The sequence below is a fragment of the Podarcis raffonei genome, chromosome 1 (assembly GCF_027172205.1).
Source record: "Podarcis raffonei isolate rPodRaf1 chromosome 1, rPodRaf1.pri, whole genome shotgun sequence".
NCBI classification, from domain to species: domain Eukaryota; kingdom Metazoa; phylum Chordata; class Lepidosauria; order Squamata; family Lacertidae; genus Podarcis; species Podarcis raffonei.
The window spans coordinates 113471263-113496991 of NC_070602.1; the positions used below are offsets into that span (position 1 = coordinate 113471263).

The 25729-nt window shown below is 42.0% G+C and overlaps 1 protein-coding gene across 5 annotated transcripts in view; it reads left to right on the plus strand.

Moving 5' to 3' along the window:
* Positions 1-25729, plus strand: part of ZNF385B (zinc finger protein 385B) — a 193859-nt gene that overhangs the window by 33447 nt on the left and 134683 nt on the right. For 3 of the 5 annotated variants that reach the window (XM_053409721.1, XM_053409711.1, XM_053409731.1), the window contains exon 2: positions 4780-5082. In XM_053409721.1, the coding sequence (XP_053265696.1) occupies positions 4782-5082 (301 nt within the window). In that variant the 5' untranslated portion in view covers positions 4780-4781. Of the gene's footprint in view, positions 1-4779; positions 5083-16134; positions 16217-16385; positions 16655-25729 lie in introns of those variants that run through there. The other 2 variants (XM_053409759.1, XM_053409740.1) reach the window with 2 other exon arrangements.

Consider the following 25729-nt stretch of genomic DNA (forward strand, 5'->3'; position numbering starts at 1 on the left):
ACTTGGTAATAGAGATGGGCAGGTACTTAATCTGATTAGTTGTAATGTTATATCATGCCTTCCAGTGACTTATAGCACTTGGAGATTGTTAATGGAAAGGGCTGCTGCTTAGGCATTACATCGTTTCTATGAAACAACTGCATGGTGCCGTACAGCATTGGCAGTGACCACTAACAATAGCTGAATTAATGTGAATAATCTCTGTGCTTTTCAGCAGTCATTAGAAAAGTGATAAGATTCTCAATGTCTGGGGTCACAGGACACCCTATCCGTGTATTAAACCTCATTAGCACTTCCATTTCTAACTTCAAAAAAATGATTTAGTAACTGGTTCACACTTTGAACTGGTTCGGATACATTCCATATTATAATTATATCCAGTGTGGTTTTTTTTTCTGGGGGGAAAAGGTGAGGAAACTCACCAGGAAGTTTGTTTGTTTATTGCGGGGCCCAGTCACAGTGCCACCCCCCACCGCTGCCCCAGGCAGTGGCTAAAAGTAAGTAGTGATTAATAAACACAAGCAGGCAATGAACTGGATTAGAAATGCCCACAACTTTATTGATTACAGATATAGGTGGATTTTTGGCTCAGGCATTGGGTGTATATCCACTCCGGCCCCACCCCACCCCAACAAAAAAATAATTATTTAATTTAAAAAAGATAAGGGAACTCAGTTACCACAAGTTCCTGCTCAAACCCCCCGCCCCCCGATTTTATCATATACCACACTTTTATAACTGTAATATAATTCCTACAAACTGAATATAAGGATAAATATTTATCTGAAGGAGACCTATAATAGCGTATTTCTATACATGGCTACCCCATCCTTCAAAATTGTTAGATGCTTTTGCCCACTGTTAAGGCATTCTGCAGCGGGAACAGAAGACACTTTTAGCTCATTTCGGGTATATTTATTTTTGGGTCTCCCAGCTAAGAACAGTAAATATTACAGAATATTAAGTATCTAGATCAATGACGTGGTTGCATTTAGAATTCCGTGTACACATTCCGGTCACCCCACCCTCAGAAGAGATGACATAGTGGTGCAAAGTACATTTCTCCGTCCTTCTCCTTGGCTACAAGGATAACAAGAAAACCTGCCTGAACTTTGCATGAGGAAATATATGGCCATGTGAAATTCATGGAGAAAATATTGCAGCCAGAGGCTCCCTACATTTAAATGCAATATGTGGGGGGAGGGAAGATGAGATTTGAGCTGTATGGCGCCCACAGAATTTGGAGGACTGTAGAGTGGAGACCACCTGGAACAGGAGTAGGCTAACCTGTGTTCTTCTAGATGTTTAAGACTCCAGCTCCCATCAAGTACAACCAGCAGGGCAAATGGTCAGGGATGGTTGGAAAGGTAACCGTACAACATCTGGAGGGTTGCCAGATGTACAGAGTTCTATACTTACTAAGTCTTGGGAGAAAGTGCTGGAGTGTATAATTATGACCGCCCAGAAAAAGCTAAAATTTTCATCGGAGAACATTCTTCTGAACTATGTACCTATTGTATGGAAGTTAATATCAAGGCAACAAAAATGGATTCTGCATGCTCTAATGGTAGCCAAGAGACTGATATTGATGAAGAATAAAGGATATAATCCGCTTTAATAAATGGATTGATATTATGGTAACACTCACAACTTTGGATAAATAGGACAATATTTGGAATGACTTTATACAAAATGTAGTAGGCTATAAATATTTACTTATGTATTAGGATAATAATATCAAAATTATATAAGAATGTATGGGTTAGGGTATTTTTCGTGTATTGCCTATGTATATTCTTCCTTTCTACACATTTTTGTGCCTTTTTCTTTTCTCTCTTTTTCTTTGCATCACTTTTATTTCTTTATAATTGAAAACTTTTCAATAAAAAAATATTGCTACCAAACATCTGGTTAGCCTCTACAAGATCTGGCCATGCTCTACTATTTCTCGTTTGAATTGTACACCATCACTTCTGATTAATTCCTCCGTTTCAGAGAGAGGAAGGAGGGAGGTTGGGGATACAGGATAGCCTTTGAAGAAGAACATGGAACTTCAATTTCCTTACACACATCCACACACATTAGGTGATATGCTGAATGCAAGCCACAATCTATATGCTTGCCTTCAGTTTAACAAGCTCTGCCTCATGCTCCCAGGGTTCCTCATCCTTATGGTTTTTTTCTGTGATTTTGCCTCCTTTTGAGGAGTCATTGGGAAAAGTCTTTATACTTCTGGAACAAGCACAAGGGAAGCTCTACATAGAGCATATTGCAGTAATCCTATAGTGCTTAATGCAAGGTAAGAGAGAGAATGCATGATAAGTGAAATGCTGCTGCTGACTTTTACTTAAAAATAATAAAAATAGCTCAGATGGAGACTCTTATCAACCAGCCTAAAATTATGGCAAGTGGTCCAGAGATATATATATATATATATTTAAATGGTCTCCTTATATGCCCCCGCCCCCGCCATAGCCAGTTAGTAACTCTGCCTCATATTCCTTAGAGGGGTGGCCCTATTTAGATCCAAATGGAATTTTCAAGCCACATGTAAATTAGACTATCAGAGACTATTCTAAATTATATTAATAGGATATTGTCATTTCTCCTTAGAAGGATTAACATCTAGGTGGCACTGTAGCACAGAAGTCAATTTCAGCAGGCTCCTGGGGGTTATAATTAATATCCAGAGCTAAAAATAAGTAAAAGAGTGCAAAGTAGCAATTATAATTATAACTTTTTATAAGCGACAGAAGAGTGACAAAGGCAACATTGTATGTGGAAAGCTGCCTCTTCTTCAAGTAGTACTTCTATTTAATTAGGGGGGGAAACACTAAAATGCAAAGGAAAAAACCTAAGAGAATGAACATTTTGAACAATGTCCAGGTTAACGTGGTATTTTTTTAAAAATAGTACTGCCCTGCCTATCTTTTTCCAACATCACTTCTTAACTTTTATATATGTAAAAATATGTATATAACCTCACTCACCCTCTGTTAGAAGCACTCGGATCTGATCCCAACAAGTTAAATATATATATATATATGCTGGGAGCAAAAGGGAGAGAGAGAACTACCACCATAAAAATAATAAATAGAAATAATAGAATAGAATAGAAATACTTTATTATAAATCCAGTTCTTTATTATAAATCCAGTTCTTACAGCACTTTTGGAAGATGCTAAGGCCCAGATTTCTATGAGTCCCTGGGAGAGTTTCTTTGATGATTGGGAAACCACCAAAACCACCTCTAGTTCTGTTTTTCATTTAAGAATTTATTTTTATTACCCAAGGAAGTATATTTTACTTCTCTAGTTCTCTAGTTGTGCTTGTTGTCTTTCAACATGGTGCATGGGTGATGCAGTCAAAATTGTGTTTCCAGGTGTCCTAAAAGGGTGTGCTGGAATATTAAAGGTGCGTCCCCCAAAATTCATGTGTTTTGCCTATTCCGAAAGACACACTTTGTTTTGGTCTGTTTTTAGTCGTTTATTTTGAAACAGCAAAACTCATGTATTTTGGGTATGTGTTAAGAATGCCATACCTTTTCAATCACAACAATAAATAATTGAGATGCATAATCTTAATTTATCTGCTTGGTTGGTTGTAAGTCGCTTTGGGTTGCCCTGGGCAAGATAAAGCCACTAAGAAACTAACAACCACAATAAGTGATGATGATGGTGATGCCACATTTCAGCACCCCTCCACAACACCCTGCACTCCCTCTAAATTTGAGGAAGTGCTGCTGGGGGAGGGTGGGTTGATCAAAATCACCTCCACCTGCATTCTGCTAATAGATTCTTGTCTGTCAGTGAACAGCCACCATTACATATTACCCATAACAATAGAAAGTAACGTGCTTTGTGCCAGTACAGGAGAGGGCATGGATTTAATAAATCGTTTTCCTAATGAAGAGCTTCTCAGGCTTGTAGAAGGTTTTACTGAATAAATTGACACCTTCAGGGTTTTTGACAGTATGAAAGCACATAGTACCCTTTTGTTTTTCCCATCGCATGTTGCTGTATCGGGTGTTGAACCACCTGAAGTGACTGAGCAGCATTTGCACGTAGTACCTCTCCACCCTCAGTGCTGCTACTCCAGAAAAATAATACAGAACCCACATAATCTCCCATGCTGCAGAAAAGCAAAAGTGTAAATGTTGGGAGATCTGATCATGGATATAATACCATGTGGTTTGGTCCTGGAGCAGCAGTTTTTTAAAGGTGGTTATTAACTTTACAGATCATTATGTTAACTTGTACAGAGGGAGATTAATAAAGGTATGAGGAATGAAGCAGAGAAAGGGAACATTTTTTCATCCATTGGCTTTAATATATTGCTGATTGCATTAAGCAACTATATGCACACCCGAAATTTAAAGGAGGAAATGAAAGTGGGAGGCGGAAGGAGAGAAATGGGAATATTGTATTGAGAAGTTTTATACTGGAAGAAATATAAAAACTCTCTCTAAAAAGAAGAGATAACTACTGGAACAAGAAAATGAAGATTGATCCCAATAATTGAATACTAACAGTTTTTATTTGCCATTGAGCCACAGCCTGTGTCACGTATATCTGCAGGAACAGCAGCCTATGAAGAACTGTGAGAAGCACTGCCTATATTTACTTTTTTATATTATGTATTTTTATTATAATTATTAGCGGAACGGAATAGAATAGTGCATAATAAAAAAACAGGTTTATGAAAGAGAATGCTGACTTGAAGTACTTTTATATTTGGTTTCTGACCTCGTTCCTTTCTTCCCCCCTCCCATTTGTGTAGGTATGAAACACCCGGCAAGTCCTGACCACATATTTGGAGATGGAATTATGAATCAATCTGCATTTCTGAGGGGCTTTGAAGATAAAGGACAAAGACACGACAGGGCTGACTGCCAATTAAGTAAAGAGAAAAAGAAGATACTGTTTTCCTTCTGTGATGTGTGCAATATACAGTTGAACTCAGCAGCGCAAGCTCAGCTTCATTACAATGGAAAGTCTCATCTGAAAAGAGTAAAACAGCTGAATAATGGGAAGCTACCTGCAAACACGAACGCAGGCAATTTGTTTGCAGGTTCCAGCACAGGTACATTTTTTCATTATATATGAGAGAGAGAGAGATCTTAAGTTTAATCTAAAGTGTCAGAGACATTAAGCCTCCCCCCTTTTGTTTGCTCCCTGTAGTGCCAGCCTTTGAGTATTGTACTGTAGACCAAGGGTAGTCTGCCTGGTCCCTACCGCCTGGTCCCTAGTGGGTGTTTCAGGATTCCTGGTGGGCGGCAGGGGGTTCATGTTACTGCAGCACTAGTGGGCGGTAAGGAAATTTTACCATCAAGAAAGATGCATTAGTGGGCGGTAGGTATGAAAAGGTTGACTACCCCTGCTCTGGGATGCGGGTGGCGCTGTGGGTTAAACCACAGAGCCTAGGGCTTGCCGATCAGAAGGCCGGTGGTTCGAATCCCTTCGATGGGGCGAGCTCCCGTTGCTCGGTCCCTGCTCCTGCCAATCTAGCAGTTCGAAAGCACATCAAAGTGCAAGTAGATAAATAGGTACCGCTCCGGCGGGAAGGTAAACGGCGTTTCCATGCACTGCTCTGGTTTCGCCAGAAGCGGCTTAGTCATGCTGGCCACATGACCCAGAAGCTGTACGCTGGCTCCCTCGGCCAATAAAGCGAGATGAGCGCTGCAACCCCAGAATCATCCGCGACTGGACCTAATGGTCAGGGGTCCCTTTACCTTCACCTTACCCCTGCTCTAGACCAGCGTTTCCGAACCTTGGGTCTCCAGCTGTTTTTGGATTACAGCTTCCATCGTCCCTAGCTGGCAAGACCTGTGGTCAGGGATGATGGGAATTGTAGTCCGAAAACAGCTGGAGAGACCCAAGTTTGGGAAACCCTGCTCCGGACCAGGGATGAGGAGCATATGGTGCTCCACATGTTATTAGAGTCCCATCAGCCCCAGCTAGTGTGGCCAATGGCCACAGCTTCTCACTTGGTTCCATTGTGATGTCACAATTCCCACCCAATAAACTACCACCACCACCACTCCCGATAATTCTTCACCTACTGAGGGAACTTCAGATACAGATGGGCTGGGCAGAGTGGGTGGGTGGCTCTAGCAGCCTGGAACATCTGCTGCCTGCTACCCTGTGCATTGCATCTTTGAATCCGAAGATAGAAGGAACATAGCAGTTACAAAGTGTACTGATGCAGGCACCATCCCACTCCTTCCTCAACTTTGCGTGGGCTTGTTTGGGCAAGAGTGGAGAACCTGTGTCCCTGCAGGGGGACCCTTAACTCCTGTCCCTCCCAGATAGAATGACTAATGGTCAGAGATTATGGGAGTTCTAGTCCAGCAACATCAGGTTCCTCAACCCTGATTCCCCACAAAGAGTTGGGGAACATAATTTCTGAAAACTTCTGTATACATGAGTATCCAAAAGTGCTATATTGATGGTTCAGTTTAGGCACCAAGAAGTGATGTAATGTCATGTGCAGTTGTGCTAAGACAGCGGGTGGGGCAATGTTTTATTTCATTATTTTATGTTGTTTGTTTTAATACGAGATAGCATAGCTTACCTTATTAATGTCATCACACTTCAAATCAGCAGAAGGGGTAGGGCTCATAATCAACCACATTTCACCTAATTTTCACAAGATTCCTTAAGTGAGGGTCAAATTGAAATCCCACACTTCCTGCAGCTTATCCATGTGCCTTTAGAGAAGCCTGTCTCAGCCTTACAAGAATAAAATTATCGCTGGTTCATTTGGGGCTGTGATATATATAGAGAGAGAGTGTGTCTCTTTTCTTCTCATAAAGATGCAGAATATGCTTGGATCCTATTTTCTCTTTAAATAATCTTTTGGAGGTCACCTTTTAAAAAAACAGTATCCATCATCCTTTCTTATGCTAAGACAGATGGAAAAGGGTGTCTGTATTTAAGAAACACTATCTGGAGGAGACAGAGGTAGCTGCTTTTGAACAGCTTCTGCTGGTGCAGCAAAGTATTAATGCAGTGACAGATTTAAAATCTCAGTAGCGGAAAGCTTATTTGTTTTCATAGATGTGAAGCATTCGCCCTTTTACACCTTGGAAGTTTCACTTTTTTTGCAGTTGTTCCATGTAAATACTTCACACTTCTAAAAAAAAAAGAACCCCCCTTGCTTCTGTACCGCCTTTGTTTGATTTGAATGGAACTATAGAATGATTGGCATTTGCAGTTCACACCTGTGGCAGATCAGGCTGTGTTTTGAAGGAATAAACACAAAACAAGATGTAAGCGGCCTGTTTCAAAGTTACATTTAGGGGGAGGTGCAGCTGTAACACTGGCTCTTCGCTAGTTCTGGTTAACAAATTAGTTCCCTCCTTCCCAACAGAGCAAGTTCACCCATCACCTAAAGTTAATGCTGTTTGTTGGCACTGATGTAAACTACTTCATATTTTTTTCAATGTTTGCATCCCTCCTTGCTATAAAAATGTTCAAGGTGGCAAACGACACACCAAAGTTCACACACACACACACAAAACTTGGATATGAAAATGGCAGGACACAAAATACCATCTTAAAAAGCAAAGCCCCAAAACACCCACTGAAAAAAGATACAGTCTTGGCAGTGCTGTTTTTCTAGAAAAAGAAGGGCCAGAACTCACCATGAACACCTCCCTCGTTCTCTTATAATAGCAATGGCACATACCTTGACAGGTGCTGGAACTGAGTTCCAGCTGAAAAAAGCCCTGGGTCCTGGTTATTTGCTGGCAGGTGAACAGCCACATGGCCAGACAGACTTCCTTCAACAGAGCATTACAAGTGACTCAGGGCTGTGACAACAACAACGAAAACGTCTTGTCTCTCATGTCCGCTCTCTATTCTTTGGATGACAGAGGCCATGAAGCAGGGCCTCAGTAGAAAATCTTGGATGACAGGACAATTCCTAAGGGAGCTGGTGGTTCTCAAGATACACTGGTCCCAAATCATTCAGGTCTTTAAGACTCCAGAAACAAACTGGTAAGCAGAAAGGCTTTCCTAGCGCGTATGTGTTATTTCTTTTCAGCGCCAGATGATGACCTTATTTATAATTCTTCTTGACCTTCTAATTTTGATATATATTGCTGTGTTTAGGTTTGGGCATAAATTGCACTAAATCTCTCTCTCTGCTGTTTTTCGTTCGTTTCTATAAGTGGAACAGAGGAAAAGCATCTCTCCTCCTCAAGCAGCAAAGGGCCTTGGTCCATCATGCATCCAACTCAAAGAGTATTTAAGTTGTTAAATATAATATAAAACCGTGCCTCTTGTGCTGTGGAAATGTGTGTGTGAGGGTGTGTGGGGGTGAATTTCTGTAGCTCCATATCTTTCGCCAAAAAAAAACTTGCCAGCATTTAAGCTTACTGGAAAACTGGGCTCCCATTCCAAAAGTACCTGTGAGGTCATCGTCCAGTGATGGCCTTTTCTAGTGTTTTGCTCAACTCCACAGTGGCACATTTCAGTATATTAGTACCATTACAACCAGCATTGTGTGCATTCTCACTATATTCCTGCTTTTTATTTACTAAGGTCACTATGGTCGCAACTTTATCACTTTCAGATTTTGAATATTCTCCAGATACTGTTTTCCTTAACTATTTAAAGAGCACTGGGGGGGGGGGGACCAGAAACATGGTATGTGTAGGAGGAAATAGGAATGAGGAAAGGACTTCTTGTATATGGGGCAGTGGGGAAGAGAATAAAATCTGAGTACCCCAGATAACAATGACAACTGTATCAAATGTATAGTAGAAGCACGGTAGTGACTCCCCGCCCCCCCTTTTTTACTATATACATACAAACAAATATAATTCATACAAATACCAAAAACACTTAGATCATCTCCAGCGACATAACTGTAAAAAGAAAATACTCATCCCTATGACATTGTCTTTTTAGCTATCACCCAGCTAGTTTCAGTGTACGTTTAAAAAGCTTCCACAAGATGGTGCCGTAAGCATTCACAGAATGATGGTTTTTAGTGAACTGGCTACAGTCACTCCGCATGGAGATGATTTAGGGAATGTAGCTGTGTTCACACTCTCATTTGCTCTCACTGTGTTTCCAGCCCTGAGCTTTCAATTTCGGTTCATATAACGTTATCCAAAAGGTATACGTTTCCTGTAATTTGTTACAAAATACTGCTTTTCGTTTCTCAAACCTGTTTCGCAGTCCTTTAAACCATTCCTAATTTGTCTCTAGCCAAGGACTGAACACATATGCATAGAGTAAAGATATTCCCACTAGTCAACACCCCCTGGTATGTGCACAAACGCAAACCAATCTGATACTAATGAAGCTGTGCTGATGTGATCAGCTGTGCGGCACAGGAAAGCTGTAAAACACACCGAAAAGGCAACAACTACACTGTTCTCTAAGGTGGTAATGTGAGTATGTCTCCCTCCTCCTCCCTTTAGCTGCAACCTGTACGTACTTACCTGGGAGTAAGTACTACTGAATTCAAATGTGAGTTACTTCAGAGTAGATATGAGAGGAGTGCTCTGCCGGTATCTATTTGTACAAAGTAGATTGCAATCATTGCACGTAAGGCCCGTTTTGTGAATCAAATGTCTCTTCTATCCCTTTAAAGCTTCCTATTATTGACACTGCTATGACTGTTCTTTGTGGGTGTATGGCACAGGGGAAGATACACATGTCTTTGGGGTTTGTTATTTCCTTAAAAGAATGTTTAAGCAGCCGTTTATCAATCAGAGCCAAATTCTGACGTGTTTCATATCTTTGTACTAAAATATGAGACACTGATTGTACAGGAGTACCAAAACAGGTTAACACTGCAAGAAGCTGAGGCATCTGTTCGAAAAACACAGGTGTATCATAGAGTATAATTTACAGTAACCAGCCTTTGAGAGGCACGAACTGAAATCAGGTATGCATGTATTTGTTGTTGTTGTTTAGTCGTTTAGTCGTGTTCGACTCTTCGTGACCCCATGGACCAGAGCACGCCAGGCACTCCTGTCTTCCACTGCCTACCATAGTTTGATCAAACTTATGCTGGTAGCTTCGAGAACACTGTCTCGGACATCTCGTCCTCTGTCGTCCCCTTCTCCTTGTGCCCTCCATCTTTCCCAACATCAGGGTCTTTTCCAGGGAGTCTTCTCTTCTCATGAGGTGGCCAAAGTATTGGAGCCTCAGCTTCAGGATCTGTCCTTCCAGTGAGCACTCAGGGCTGATTTCCTTCAGAATGGATAGGTTTGATCTTCTTGCAGTCCATGGGACTCTCAAGAGTCTCCTCCAGCGCCATAATTCAAAAGCATCAATTCTTTGGCGATCAGCCTTCTTTATACATATATGCAAAAAAGAAAAAAAGCTGGGGGTGGAAAACAGAAGGGGAAACAAGTGATGTTATTAGACAATGATAAAGATCTCTTTTTTGGAGAATCAGAACAATTTTAGCTTAATAAGGCATGGTCTGTGTTATAGTTTGCCCTCTTGTAACTGAATTTAGCTGAGCGCAGCTGCAAAGGGATGTTTGGGAAGGCATTTGGGGATACTCTACGAAGTACAGAAAACTGCAGGATTTATTTCCCTATGAAGTTCTGTCGGTGTAGAGTGCATGGGCAAATGGTGACAAAATGACAAATGTGTCAAGTTTTGAAACATTTTAAGCCGAGCCATCTGGTTTTACTTGGCAGTGCAGCCTCTGTAGAAATGGCACATGTCATTTCAGGGTTTTCCATGGCATGTGAAGTTTTCATCTTCTGCCAGTTTTTGCTGTGTTTGTTTAATTGGGTGGAAGTATTAATCAGAGTAGTTTATTAACAACATTGAAAAATGGAAATCTCCATGCAACTGTAATGAAAATATTACTGGCTGAGATGCAAAAAAAATCCCATTAGTTCACCCTTTTCCCCCATGCTGTTTTTTTAAAAAAATAATAAAATAATATGATTCACTCTTTATCCTGCCCATGAAGATACATCAGAGGTCAGCTTGGGTTACAGAAAGTTTGTAAAAACATTATCAACTCAAGTTTGTGCTTTCCACCCCCGACCCATTTTTGCGTTCAACTCCGCTATATTTTAATGTCATCACAGTGATTTTTCCTCTTTAAGGAATGTGAAATAGTACCCAAGCCATAATCAGTGTTCTCCAGCAATTTAGAAGTAAATGCTAAAACACTTACTTTATTTCATGTTTTATTTATCAGAATAGCAAATAATTATGCTGTGCTAGTGTAGTTATGTGTACCTACAAAATCTGTTTTTGTGATGTTGTTAGATGATTAAAATGATTAATTTACATAATTACCATTTGTAATGAGTTTAAAAGTTTGGTTTTGATCTTTAAACCAGATGCACTACAAAACAGCTTATAACTATATGAAGTTAATGTGGGTATTTTTAAAAGAAAGACTTCCTTTTGCATGTTGCAGTACACATTTTATTCCCATGGAATATATTATAGCTGTCTCTTGATTATTGAAACCAGTTTCACAGTGATGCTATCACAATAATTATTAGGATTCCTGAATACTTTTCACATGTAGTTTTTTCAGTAAGTGAGAAAGGGCTTCTTACACCTTTTGTAACTTATCACCAGATCCCAAATTGATAGGAGTAAGTCTCCGGGCGTGAATACTTCTTGCTCATTGTTCTCACAGAAACAGCTGGTTGGTGTTTATTTCCCCCAAACAAATTGTAAGGTATTGGGATGTTGAGGTATAACATCTAAAAGGAAACATACTTATTTCTGGGATTGTGAGCACCACTTACTTGTAAGGACCTATGCAGCTGTTCAGCAGATGTGCCTTGTTTGTGTACGCCATGTGTACACTAATATTTGCCACAGTAAAGACTGTCAGGTGTAAGGAATAAACCAATAATATCTTTCTACCTGAGTGGTGCTGTGGGTTAAACCACAGAGCCTAGGACTTGCCGATCAGAAGGTTGGCAGTTCGAATCCCCATGACAGGGTGAGCTCCCGTTGTTCGGTCCCTGCTCCTGCCAACCTAGCAGTTCGAAAGCACGTCAAAGTCCAAGTAGATAAATAGGTACCGCTCCGGCGGGAAGGTAAACGGCGTTTCCATGCGCTGCTCTGGTTCACCAGAAGCGGCTTAGTCATGCTGGTCACATGACCCGGAAGCTGTATGCCAGCTCTCTCAGCCAATAAAGCGAGATGAGCTCCCCAACCCCAGAGTTGGCCACGACTGGACCTAATGGTCAGGGGTCCCTTTACCTTTTTACCTGAGAGAGGAACGTATCTGCTCTTCATACCTCATGATGATCACTGAAAGGAGCTGGGGAAAGGCAGGACCTGCAACCCATCCTCAGCTGCAGAGTGAGTGCTTTCTCATACCTTTTTGCAACTTCATTGACAGATAAACCATTGGCTGAAATGCACATTCAGCCGAGTCTGGCCTCTTCTCCATGTTTGAGGTGAGCTTTTTGCTTTTTTGTTGCCGTATGTACAATATGTGTTTCCTTTTTATCAATTCACCCTTTATCATTGTTTATCACACATATATCCTGCCTTTTCTCTTGTGCTGTTTGGTGTGATTCCCCCCGCCCCCGGTCTCTCAGCCTTGGGGATGGGAGGTACATTTGGGTTCAATGTAGCGAAGCGTACTTTTCCAGTTGGGGCTTTCTGCTTTTAAAAAGCGTTTTGCAGTCAGGAATAGAGAGTCAGTTGACTTCAGCCAAGTGGTGATGGGTAAATAGAGTTTTCCTCAGCTGCATGTTGTTACCTGTCATAAGCATTTGGGGGGGTAGGGAAAAATTAAGATTATGGAGAATATTTTAAAGTGTGTAATCAAAGTGGAAATCACTTTTCAGAATAGTAGATTGTGATTAATAGCTCTTGTGTGCATAGGCCCAGTTGTCTTTTTGTCAGGGTATTTTTATTTCTTGTATTAATAATGTTAAATTGTATCAGACAAGGACAGAGGGGCTCTTTAGATGTAGTGCTGAGAGGATATACAAGGACAGCTTTAGTGGAGTGTAGCTGGAGAGGACAGAAGTCTGATTGTATATGGACTAGAGAATGGAGTTGGAGAGCGATGGCTGAATATATTAATTTTTGTTTACCTCAGTTTCTCATTTTTCCAATATTAAGTTCAGTTTTCCACATTGGTTTGAGGTGATGTTTTGTGAGCACAGGCTCAGTCAGCCTGTAACCGGGCCTAAGCAGTGGCATGAGTTGTAGTCACAAAACAAGGATTTGGGATCAAATAGGCCGCAACTTTATTGGATTACAGGTGTCAGTCGGCTTTGGCTAACGTGTTGGTTATATATCCATCCTGCTGGATGGTTGTTCATTAGGGTTGATCCTAAGTTAGGGATCACCCTAGGACATAGATGCGACCCAGCAGAATCACCACTATAAGTTTAGTAACATGGCCCAACAACCCTGTGTGGGCACCTGGATAGAAGCCCCTCTCCCCTGGACCTCCTTAACAGGGTATCCCTTTCCTTGAGGGGGGTGTTGAGACTCCCAACCCCACTGCCTTGACTAACAACCCATCCCAATGCCTTATCCGCCATTAAGTGGTGACAATTGCTATGAGGAAGGTGAAAACCTTGAGACAGACCCAATATGTCTGGAGGAAAAAAATCCTGCCTGGCCCTGAAAATAGGGACCGAGATTTAGATAGGGAGATCGTGCATATGACCAGCCCACTCCTTTGGGCGAGTCGTAGTGTGCTGCCAAGAGAGGGAGGGTGGGTGGGTGATCCGGCTCTGACGGAGCTGCCAAGATTGTGTGCACTCCTTATTTAAGCCCAGTGAGTGGAGCTGACTGAGGATCTCAATGAGAAGCTCCCAGTCAAGTCTGCTCCTGAAAACTCAAGCCCCAGCCCACATGTGATTGGCTGAAGTTGCAGGTGGGCCATGTCAATCACCACAGCTGGCGGAGGAGGATGTGGCGTCCTCCACCAGCCATTTTAATCTCTCCCCCTGCCCCAGCAGCAAGCCACACCGTGCTGCAACCACCGCCTCCCTGCAGAGAAGGTAAATGGACTTACCTCATGAAAATTCACCAGCGTTTTAGTGTTTAGTTTCTTCTACTGTACACATTTTTACATACAGTTCTGCCTAATATACACATCTATACATTCTTTGCATTTTTTCCATCTCATCAACAAACACTGGCATCTGAGGGAGGTGGAAGATGAATGGATGCAGTGAAGGGACAGAGAAAGATTTTGGCAGATAAATTGCAATTTGTTACTGAAGTTGGTGAGGTTCTGACAGAAACTGAGGAAGAGAAGGCAGGCTTTAGGTGAGCATAAAAGGTAGAAAAGAAGCTTCAGGATTGTTGAAAATGGTCAGTAATGATGCTTGGCCAGATAAAGAGCAGAGTATGAGGCATAGCAGCCAACTCCTTGGGGCTGAGGTCCCTTCGGCCCCACAATAAAACATTTGAGGGGGCCAGCCCCCCCCCAAGCTGATTAACATTTCCATTCAAATGGTGCGAATGGACAGCATCATGTGATTGATTATGAAGGGCGGGGCTTATCTGGGGCCCCCAATATTTTATTCAAGTTGGCACCCCTGGTATGGATTTAAAATGAGCCAGGCTTTTTTTTAATGCCTCAAAATGCACATAGCACCCTGAGGACATGAATGGGGATAATGTATGGAAGACCTATGCTGAGCTGGGAGCAAGCGTGCCGAATAGCTTGGTAGGACAGTAGAACAAACAAGCTAAGATTTAAGTATAGGGAGGAGTTGGTGTTGAAACAACAGAGTTTGGAGTGGGGTGGCCAACACGGTGCGCTCTAGATGCTGTTGGATGGATGACAATTCCCATCTTCCATTGGGGCTGCAGGTGGGAGTTGTACTCCAACATCATACATTGGCTACCTTGATCTAGAGCAGTGGTCAGATGTGCCAGGTGACATAAAGGGATGATGACATTTCAAGAGAGTGTTATCAGACTGCAGGTTACAGTAGAGACAAGAAGCAGAGGTGTGGAGGTAGAGAAGGTACACACTGTGAGTGATAATGTGGTGGTCAGAAAGAGGGTGTTCTCTTAGGGCAGGGAGCCCAGTACATAACAGTTCTTGTAGAACACAAGGTCAAGGGAGTGAACGGGACAGTGAGTGGCCGAGTCTGTCCAAAGTCACAGGCCTCTGGAGGAGTTTAGTTGGGGGGGAGGGGGGAAGTGGAAGGTAACTTGATCAGTGAGATGTTCATGAATACTGAAGTCATGAAGGGGCAAGGGTCGAGTGTTGTGAAAGAGAAGAAAGGTAAACAAAGGGCCAAGATCAGTTAAGAGTGTAGAAGTAGGTCCAACAGCAAAGGGGGAGCACAAAGGTACAGAATAAAATTTCAAAGGTAAAAAACAATTGGTAGCTGGAAGCGATTTGGGAAGATGACTACCTGCCCCTCCATTTTGACTGACAAGAGTTTGGGGACTAAAAAAAAAAAAAGAGAGACCTTTGAAGAAGAAATCAGCAGTGGGGCTGGGGCTGGTGAGAGCAAGTGAGGGAAAAGCAAACGGGTAGAGATGTACACATCATAAGGTGCAGTTCAACTGAAGGAATGGTTGGACACCAAACGAGCACCATATGGTCTAGCGTCCAAAGCACATGTTCTGTTTGCTGCATATCTATATACAAGGAAAAAATGTTGCTGAAATGAATTGGGAAGCATTTTTCCACAGTGCAAATTGCAGGCACAGGCCACCAAATCTGGATTGGGGCCATAGTAGTGGACAAAGGTTAAACGCACCCCCCCCCAATTCCTCTATGCTAGGGTTCTCATGTGAACTGGTCCCCCGCATTGCCAGTCTGTGCTGGCTACAAATGGCTAGCCAGTTTGCAAGGTCAGTAGTCCATAGTTTAGCTCTAAATGTTTACCACATTCATTTCTGTCTTGGTGGGAAAAAAGGCTTTATGTTTTTAGCTATTTTAGGATAGCATATAACTGATGTTTCTTGTTTTCTGAACATGTGTTGTTCATTTTCTTAGTAGCAAAAAACAAAACAAAAACCCCTCAGTCAATATGTCACTGTTTTCATTTTTAAAACCACCTCCAATAATAACCTCCGCCTCCCCATCAGCATATTGGCTCCGGATGTTCCTCTGTCACTGTGGAAAACCCAGAGCTAATTTTGACACTTGCTCAGTTTGGGAAGATGATTCTTCATTCTGCGTGGCTTGCAGCTATATCTGTAGAGCCATTTCATAATCATCCGTCTTTTGCTTGAATTTGATCACAGCCACTGAATCCCCTGCGTTGGTAATGAAGCCTTAAGGTTGCCTTTTCCTCACCATAAATCCATCCCAGAGACCTTACTTTGACAGTGTGTGTGTGTCTGTGTGTGTGTGTGGTGTGTGTGTGTGTGTGTGTGTTTCAGTACGAATGAATGTGTGGAACTGAAATTGCTCTGCTTTCTTTACAAATGACTCAGTGTGCTTGTCCTTCCCTAAAATGCTGCCAGCATGTAAAGGATTTTCAATGAGCAGTGCAAATAAGCCGGCAGCAGAGAAGGTTTAGAGCTGCACTGTGTAACAGTTTACTGTCACACAGATGATCAGGGTTGGAGAGCCAAGCCTCTGTAGTGTTCACCATACCTCTTTCTGCTCACATACTGGAAGTTTTGTGTTTCTAACCTGGTTTCTTTTATGAGCTGGATATTTAGTACTACCAAAATGTGGAGTGGACTTCCTAGCAGAGGTGAGCAATGAATTTTATTATTATTATTATTATGAGTAAGCATTACAGAATTGCTTTGAGGCACATTCCTATACATTTATCCCATGCTTGGCATCATTTCTGTATGTGTGTGGAAGTGGAATTTTGTGTTTCATTTGTGCCGGCAGAGACAACACAAAAGGCTAGAAAAATAATGAGAAAATGATGACATTGTAAACGTTAACCCCTTTCGGTTTCCTGTCATTTTACTTGGAGAAGAGGCTGTTCTAGCTCTTAGTTATTTCAAATATATCAGAATCCATCTATTGGTACAATATGACATGCTGATCATTAATTGATGAGGCTAATCATCAGTGAGATTGTGTACTTGTGATCAAAAATGATATGCAGGGCACTGAACCCTACTTAGCAGAAAGCTTGACTCGTGGAAGGGATATTATACAGGAGATAAATTACTAACATGACTTGCAACTAATAAAATAAGATAAAAGCAATGGACTGCATACTGGAGTAATGAAAACGGGAGTCTGACTCTGTGAGTATTAAACGGTATGACCTGTCAGTCACAGGACAACCTCCACTAATTCATTTGCAATGACAACTTGTTTTATGAGAGGCATAAAATTACTGTCACTGCCATCTAAGCATGCTTTAATTAAATATGACATTTTAAGTGCTGCACATCTTTCTTTTTTTTAAAGCAGAAATATATTGCTGAAACTAATTTGTGAAGTTCATATCGCCCACCCCTTAAGTTTCAAAACATTCTGGCAGAGGATTAAGTTATGTTTACTTGTCTAAAAAGTTCTAGCCAATCACTTCAGTGTGAATATTATTCATTAAACCTTGCTGTGGGCTTGCTTATCTTCATTGAGGTAGGTGTTGTTTTAGTTATTTGTTTTAGGTCTGGGTAGTATTGTCCCCAATGAAGAGAAAATTACAGGCTAGCATTATGAAACTGGCATTTCTTCTTACAAAATAACTATTTAAGTAGCTTTGCAGATCTTTCAGTAGAAACTAACCTATCTAATGCTTTCCCCATTAAATTTATTCATGAAGTATTTGTTTTTATAGCTCCCAACGACTGAGTTACAGATAAGAACATGTTTGTTTGACTGAAGATTTGAGAATTTCCATTTACTGGCAGTACACGTAAAGCATGGCTAACCAGGAGCAAACCCATTTGTATTAGCCAATCTGTCTTTGCAAGTCCCAGGGCCACTATCTTGCTAGAAGCCACTGTGTGCTTTTGAAAGCATGAAATTAGTTTTATACTGAGCACATGGTTTCTCATTTAGCAGCTCTTTTTATGGAAATGGTCAATTTATAGTTCACTGCCAGGATTTCGGCCTTCTGTCAAAGCTGATAGATTCGGCTAAGGTGTCCATTGGAGATTAAAAAAATAAAAATAAAGAAAGTGGAGAAGAGAAAAATGCTAATTAGGACCAAGAGAACGGACTTGAACCCATCAGTAAAATATACTCATGACATTATTTTAGATCTCCGGTAGATAGGGTTGTTGTTTTCTTCAGTCATTGCCAGTTCCTGAGTTGGATTTTTTTTTTTTATGAACCATAATGAAACTAGGAAAGAAGTTTGTCACATGTAAGTGCCTTTTAAAGTATATTTTCTAGCTCCTCTGACAAACTGCTTTCAACAATTTGGTCAATATTACAACCAAACTGTGTTAGCTTGTCAAAGGATCAAGTATATATAGAAAAGTAGGAATATAAAAGTTTCTTTGTTTTGTGCAATCCTTCCTATTACTGTTGTAATACTTTAAGGCTGCAAACCTGTACCTACTTACTGAGAGTAAGTCCCGTTGAACTTGAAAGGACTTATTCTGAGTAGACTTGCATAGGATTTTGTTGTAAAGCTGCAATCCTATGCACACTTGCCAGGGAGTAAGCTCCGGTGAATTGTTTCTCATGGGAGTAAGTTCCACGCAACTCAGTGGGACTTGCTTTCAGGTAAACTTGCACAGGTCAAGCTGTACATTAAAACAATGGAGATACATGTGGACAGCTTGCAGTTTTTCTTCCTTTGTACTATAAGCAATATTTGGTGAGAGAAGGGGAAATCTCTACAACCTGATGCTTATATTTGACTATATAGAAATCAAACTCAGACACATGAGAAACCACATCATGTCCTTACATGGTTTCTATTGCAGATATTGTCACCTTCTGGACTGCCCCAACCTCCACAAGTAAACTTGCTTGGAACTAAATTCCATTGAGGAGGTGCACATACAGGAACAAATGTTGAATGATGATTGCTTGCGTCCATGTAAATGTCAAATGAATGCAACAAGATGTTTACAGAAGCTTCCATTTTAGTCATATGCAACAGAGAGCTACACATAGTTGTTACATCCTGCGATTTGTACACATGGTGGCATTTTTTTGTCTACTGTGAAGTGATCTTTACATAGTACAGTGGTACCTCAGGTTACATACGCTTCAGGTTACATACTCCACTCACCCAGAAATAGTGCTTCAGGTTAAGAACTTTGCTTCAGGATGAGAACATAAATCATGCTCTGGCGGCGCGGCACCAGCAGGAGGCCCCATTAGCTAAAGTGGTGCTTCAGGTTAAGAACAGTTTCAGGTTAAGAACGGACCTCCGGAACGAATTAAGTACTTAACCTGAGGTACCACTGTACTAAGAAGTTTCAGGGGGGGGGCATTTATATTTTTGGGGGGGAGGGCACTAATAATCTAATATTGTGCATGTTTAATATAGGCCTGTCTGCTTTCAGGCTAAACCCACAGCAAGACTCTCTGTTATTATTATTGATTGAAACAGTTCTATTGTTGATCCGCCCCATCCTCATAGTTGGCAGACTTGAGGTGCTTCCTTTATGTAATGTGCTTGAGAAAAATAGATGGAAGAGCTGACTGGATTTTCTTCCAATATGTTGTTCAAACAACTTTATGCTGTTGTCATTCTTTTGACAATGAAGGGGCCCATCAGTTGGAAGAGACTCCTTCACAAAATGGGGCCATTTCTCTATCTACTGCCAGAGAGCCACTGTGGTGTAGTGGTTAAGAGCTGTGGACTCGTAATCTGGTGAACCGGGTTCGTGTCTCCGCTCCTCCACATGCAGCTGCTGGGAGACCTTGGGCTAGTCACACTTCTCTGAAGTCTCTCAGCCTCACTCACCTCACAGAGTGTTTGTTGTGAGGGAGGAAGGGAAAGGAGAATGTTAGCCGCTTTGAGACTCCTTAGGGTAGTGATAAAGCGGGATATCAAATCCAAACTCCTCTTCTCTTCTTCTGCCACCCCCTTCCCCCATTCTCAGTCCGTATGCCTATTTCAGGAAGCCTCAAGCTAACAGAGATGTTGCTCCACGAATGGGTCAGCTCAGAATTGGGACTTGGAGGCTTCTCCTTTTTTCCTTGCTCGTATCCAGGCCCTGATCCAGGGAGCGGCTTCCATGTGCTTCCACCTCCTGCCAAGTACCCTAGCTGAACACTTTTGTGGTGGCCCCGAAAGTCTTACCTGGAACCCTGTCAGCTATGCTTCTGTAGCTCTGGGGCAGATAAGGAGGAGCGCCTGAGAGCCAGCCAGGAACCCAGTGCACTAACCTCCAGTCCTGGGGCAGGCATGTCTGGATTCAACATCTCCTCAGTAGCATTCATAGTGTGGAGATCTGCCAGGAGGTCCTGCTTCCCTTGTTCCTTGGGTTCCAGGCCTGGCCTGGGCTGAATCCTGACACACACTCTTTTTTTTGCCACTCACTGTCACCCCCCTGCATGAAACTAGGCCAAGGTCTGTAGGTTGTCCACCTTTACTGTAGGGCCTCTGGTGATTTAAAAGGCATACTTCCATTTTATATGTGTAGATTTATATTTTATTGGTGGTGTCCTTTCGAATGCGGGTACTCTTAAACAGGACAATCAATCCCTTCTGGGTTATGTAAGGGTGGAAAAACATTGTAGATGACCTGTGGACGCAGAGTTTCATCTGCATGACTTTCTGATCTTATGACTCTGTGTACATTTCAAAGGTTATCAGATGAGGAAGGTTGACACTAACTTGTTGGGGAGAAGTATCCTGTATCAGCAGCACATTCCAAAATACATTTGTATGAAAGGCAATGTCCTTCATTGCCATCTTTTGTTCTTCTGTTTTGTTGTCATAACTACATGCTTGTTAAGCACTGAATAGTCAGGATATGTCTTTATTTTAAAATTTTGCATTAAAGAACAGTTGTTTTTGTTTCCCAATATGTCATATCCAGTTCCTGGCATTTATTACGCTCTAGAACCGTGTGTTTGGCAGCTCGTGGATGGTTTGAATAGTACTTTTTAATTGTTTCAAAAAGTTGGAGCAGGTAAATTTATTTGGAAACTGCTTGCTGTTAACATACTTATTGATCATTGTTTGTTGAGTCTACATTTCCAGAGAGGGTCAGTCCTTTATACTGAGAATAAACAGACACTGCAATGGGATCAGAGCCAGGCTAGATCTTCGGTTATGCACTTGTAACATTTTCCAGGTTTTTTGCTCAATGAAAATTAGACTTGGGAACCGACAAAGTAATATGTGGAGTGATTAACCCTCTCTACTCCAGCCACTTCCCCCACTATTTCCATCAGATGCTTTCCCCTATGGGGGGAACTTTTTTCCTCAGGAGACAAAACAAACTGAGTTTTAATGGGGGGGGGAGGAAGGTTGGATGCGAAAGGGTTAAGCATGTGAAGTTAGAGATATGCACATAACAATTGCACTCTCTTACCTGTGATCATACACTTCCAAGACTGCTACTTATTTGTTTCTTTCTTGGAAAAGATGGGAGAAATTTACACTTTCTGACTTGTTCATAATGGATATGTTTGGAAAATAATGCAACAATTAAGGCAATAATCACCCGCTGAATAGAAACCTGATAGGCAATTCTTTTCTGTTAAGTCTGCATAAGACCTCAAGCTTAGCCAATATTTCATTCAGTCTTTCTTTTTGATTTTTGCCAAAGTCTGCCTGTACATTGCTTTAAAACAGTGTTGCTTGAGGTTGGGATTATTGGAATATGCAGCTAGCTTTTGGTTCAAATTTCAGCAAATCAGTTTTTCATACTTGAAGGTCTCTGCTCAAATCTCCAGCACCTCCACTTGTATACCCAGGTGCTGTGACCCACTACCCCACAATATGTATTGAAGAGACTACCCGTGACCCATTATTTTGGTTTCGAAATAGACACGGGTGGTGCTCTGGGTTAAACCACAGAGCCTAGGGCTTGCCTATCAGAAGGTCGATGGTTCGAATGCCCGCAACGGGGTGAGCTCCCATTGCTCAGTCCCTGCTCCTGCCAACCTAGCAGTTCAAAAGCATGAAGTGCAAGTAGATAAATAGGTACCGCTCCGGCAGGAAGGTAAATGGCGTGTCCGTGTGCTGCTGTGGTTCACCAGAAGCGGCTTAGTCATGCTGGCCACATGACCCAGAAGCTGTATGCCAGCTCCCACGGCCAGTAAAGCGAGATGAGCGCTGCAACCCCAGAGTCATCTGCGACTGGACCTAATGGTCAGGGATCCCTTTACCTTCACCTTATCCCTGCTCTAGACCAGCGTTTCCCAACCTTGGGTCTCCAGCTGTTTTTGGATTACAGCCTCCAACGTCCCAGAAGCAGGGGTCCCTTTTCCTTTACCTTTACCAGATTTTTTTCAATGAATCCAGGGACACTTTTCAACTTCAGTGGATTTTGGGGACAGATCTGTAAATCCGGGGATTGTCCCTGGGAAACGGGGACGTCTGGTAACCTTAAAATAGACCACAACTTTAATGATTACAGGTGAAGGTGGTTTGGGCATAGGCACCAGGTATAACCTGTTTCAACCAGCCCATTTTCTGGTTGATTCTCCCAGGGGTCGAAAGAATGGCGGGGGAGGCCTATGGCATCCACCAAATAGGTGCAACCCCACCCAGTATGCCATGGCGGAAAGCTATGGCCCTAGTCCCCATCTGGACAAGAACATCTCCTTCAGTATGCCTTTAATGGGATACCTCATTCCCTCGTAGGGGCAGACCAAGACTTCCAACCTCTCCTCCAACCATGACTAAGGCTTTTACCCAAATCCAAATGGCCTGGCATGAGGCCAGCCTCTTTTACATATTCTAGGAGCAGACCTGAGCAAAATCTGAACCTGAGTGAAATCCACAATGGACTCAGTCAGACCCACCCCCTGAGTGTGCCTGCCCCCTGGTTTGACTGCTATTGGCCAATTTGCAGCTGGACCAAATTCAAACAATCCCCAGCCAGCAGGTGTGATATTTTGCATCTTCTGTTGGCTGGGAACCTTGGTGGAAGAAGTGGTGGGATGCTGCCTTGCTACCATGCCACGTTACCTGTGATGGCAAGCAGAATTAAAAAGTTCTCAGCGCATGGTCAGGGAGGCCTCTTTGCAAACTGGACTAGATAATGCTGGGCTAGATGGATTAATGCCCTGATTCAGCATATCAGGCAGATGTGTGTGTTGCTATGTTTATTTTGCTTGCAGTCACACTGCATGATAGATTTTGTAGTTCTGAAGTTGCACCATATCTTCCTTGCAATAGCACTGTATAAAGGATTTAAATATTTGAAGAAAATGGTGCCAAAATCTTGAAATCAGAATGCTGTTACCATGAGAGTACAGAATGCTCATACCATTTGTAAGAGCACTTGTTGGAAAAGCCCATCCAAATGCTGTATGATAACACAGGTTTCTGGCACACGAAACTTAGATTCACCACCTGTTAATCTTTGCTAAACTGTTGCTGATTGTACATATTATGGCACTGATGAAGTAAGCTTTCCTTGCTGCTACCTCCCTGGCATAATAATTTCTTAAAAATGTATATTTGCCTGAGTACTAAACATAACCTTCCACTGAAAGTAGAAGTGCCTGCTTCTGAGTACACCTTTTTGGGTTTAGCTTTATGATACAATTTTGTGCTCTGCACAAACATCTGCATGTACCAAATGGAGGGGGCCCCAGGAGTGTGTCTACTGACCATGCCCCTTAGTGCCCTTGTGTTCAACAGTCCTACATGCATAGATTTCCTCCATGTAACTGGGAACCAATTGGGCCAAAGATAATTGCTAATTATAAGTGAGAGCCCTGCATATATACATCCATATGCACATTTGGGCTGTCCCCCACCTTTCTTTAATTTACTAATGGTGAACACGTGGTTTTCATGGGAAGACATGGCCGGCCAGCACAGTTCTTGTCCTCAAATGTTCACTGAATGCATTTTGCGTGTGGGGAGTGTATGCATACAGGGGCTATAGCTTCTGCAATTTTTATAGGACCAAAACACTTTGTATACTGGAGTGACCTCTGCGAAGCACTAAAAGGAGAAGGCAGGCTTTCTCAAGTTTGATGGAACTTGTTTAAACCATGAGCATCCACTGCTTTACAGCGCATTTGTTTTGCAGAGCAGAGAATGTGTTTCCCTCCCATTTAGAAAGTCTGTCTGTCTTCATGCTGGAGTGTGCCAGGGGTATCAGTCTGCTGTCTGACAATTTTAACAAGGCCATCAAGACAGCAACTGCAAATGTTGGCCCCTGGAAACTTGTGCCAGATCAGTTATTAGACAGGGTGCACACATGGTTGCCAAGAAGTCCCCAGAGACCCTCTTTAGTTGGCCTCATAAGTTTGTTGAAATGCAAGTACTGCACAACAGTTCTCAAGAAAGTGAAGGAACAAGTGTCCTTCGTTTCTATGTGCTGTGTCCCTGGTATGTTCATTGTTCAAGAACTGTCTGGAATTTCCAGTGGTGGATAAATTTTTATAATGAAATGCCAGGTTAAATATAGTTAACCTTATAATGTTACTGCTCATATGACTAGGACAAATGACTCAAAACCAGAATTTCACATAGAAGCAGCCTTCTGTATATTTTATGTTCGGGATATTTGTGTTGCCAATTTTTATTTTTGTAACACTGTGCTCAAATTATTCTTGGGTTCAGCATTTTTAAACAAAGAAGACAGTGTTGATTTAATGTATGATTAAACGTTTCAAGGATTCCAACCCCGTGAAAGCAAATCCTGTTATGTCCAGTGGGTCTAACTCTCAGGTAAGTGCCCCTAGAACTGCAGCCTAATGAAACAATTTTAGTCCCGTTCTATTAAAGACAACTTCCATTTAAAAATGAGGCTTCACCAGTCCCCCTGAGCACTTACTTAATAAATTTCATTGAGTAGTGATCTGTATATACAAGAAATACATCTAAGGGACTATAAATTGATTGAAGGTCAGCTCCCCAGTAAAAATCATTGACTTGCCTGAAGTTAACTTTATAGATTTCAACTGCAGTTAATATGTCAACAAGTATAATGGCGCAAGAATAGGCCAAGTTTCCTCATGCCGGTTTATTGGCTAATGATTCAGTCTATTGCATTTTATTCCTATGAGTATCTTCCCTAGCAGAGAAAGGCCTTGTACGCAGCGAAATGCACTTTATTGTGGCTAAACTCTGAACAGATACTAGAACGAATAGCTTCAGGCCTACAGTGGTTCCATATTCAGAAACAAAAATTAATGACACTGTGAATGCATTTCTGACATATTTAGTCCCCAGCTCAATGAGGTGAGAAGGTGCTGAAGTTTCAGCACTTCTTGAAATCTTGCTATTGCATATCCTGGTTATAAACAGAAAGGAAACTGACAGTCCAGTCCTGTAGGTCAGCTGCAGTCTGTCACAGTGCCATCAATTATTTGCCTTGCTCTAGCTGAGGTCAGGCTTTCTTTGCAGAGAGTCATTCACCTTCCAACTCTTTTATTTTATTTTTTGTTAAAAAAACAAATTGGTTGATATGCATTTGTGTTGCATATCCCGGAGATCTTATTTTCCAGGAAATGCTCACAAAATGTTGCAAAGTGGAGACCCTACAGTTGCTGCCAAAATCGGTGTTATAACTGATATTTGTATGGCATTGTTGCACAGAAGCAAAGTCTGGAAGAGCACCGGCAGGTCTTCCTTAGCTGGCAGCCTGTCTCTGCTAGGTAGGGAAACGAGTGGCGCTGTGGTCTAAACCACTGAGCCTCTTGGGATTGCTGATCATAAGGTCGGCAGTTCAAATCCGTGCGGCGGGGTGAGCTCCCA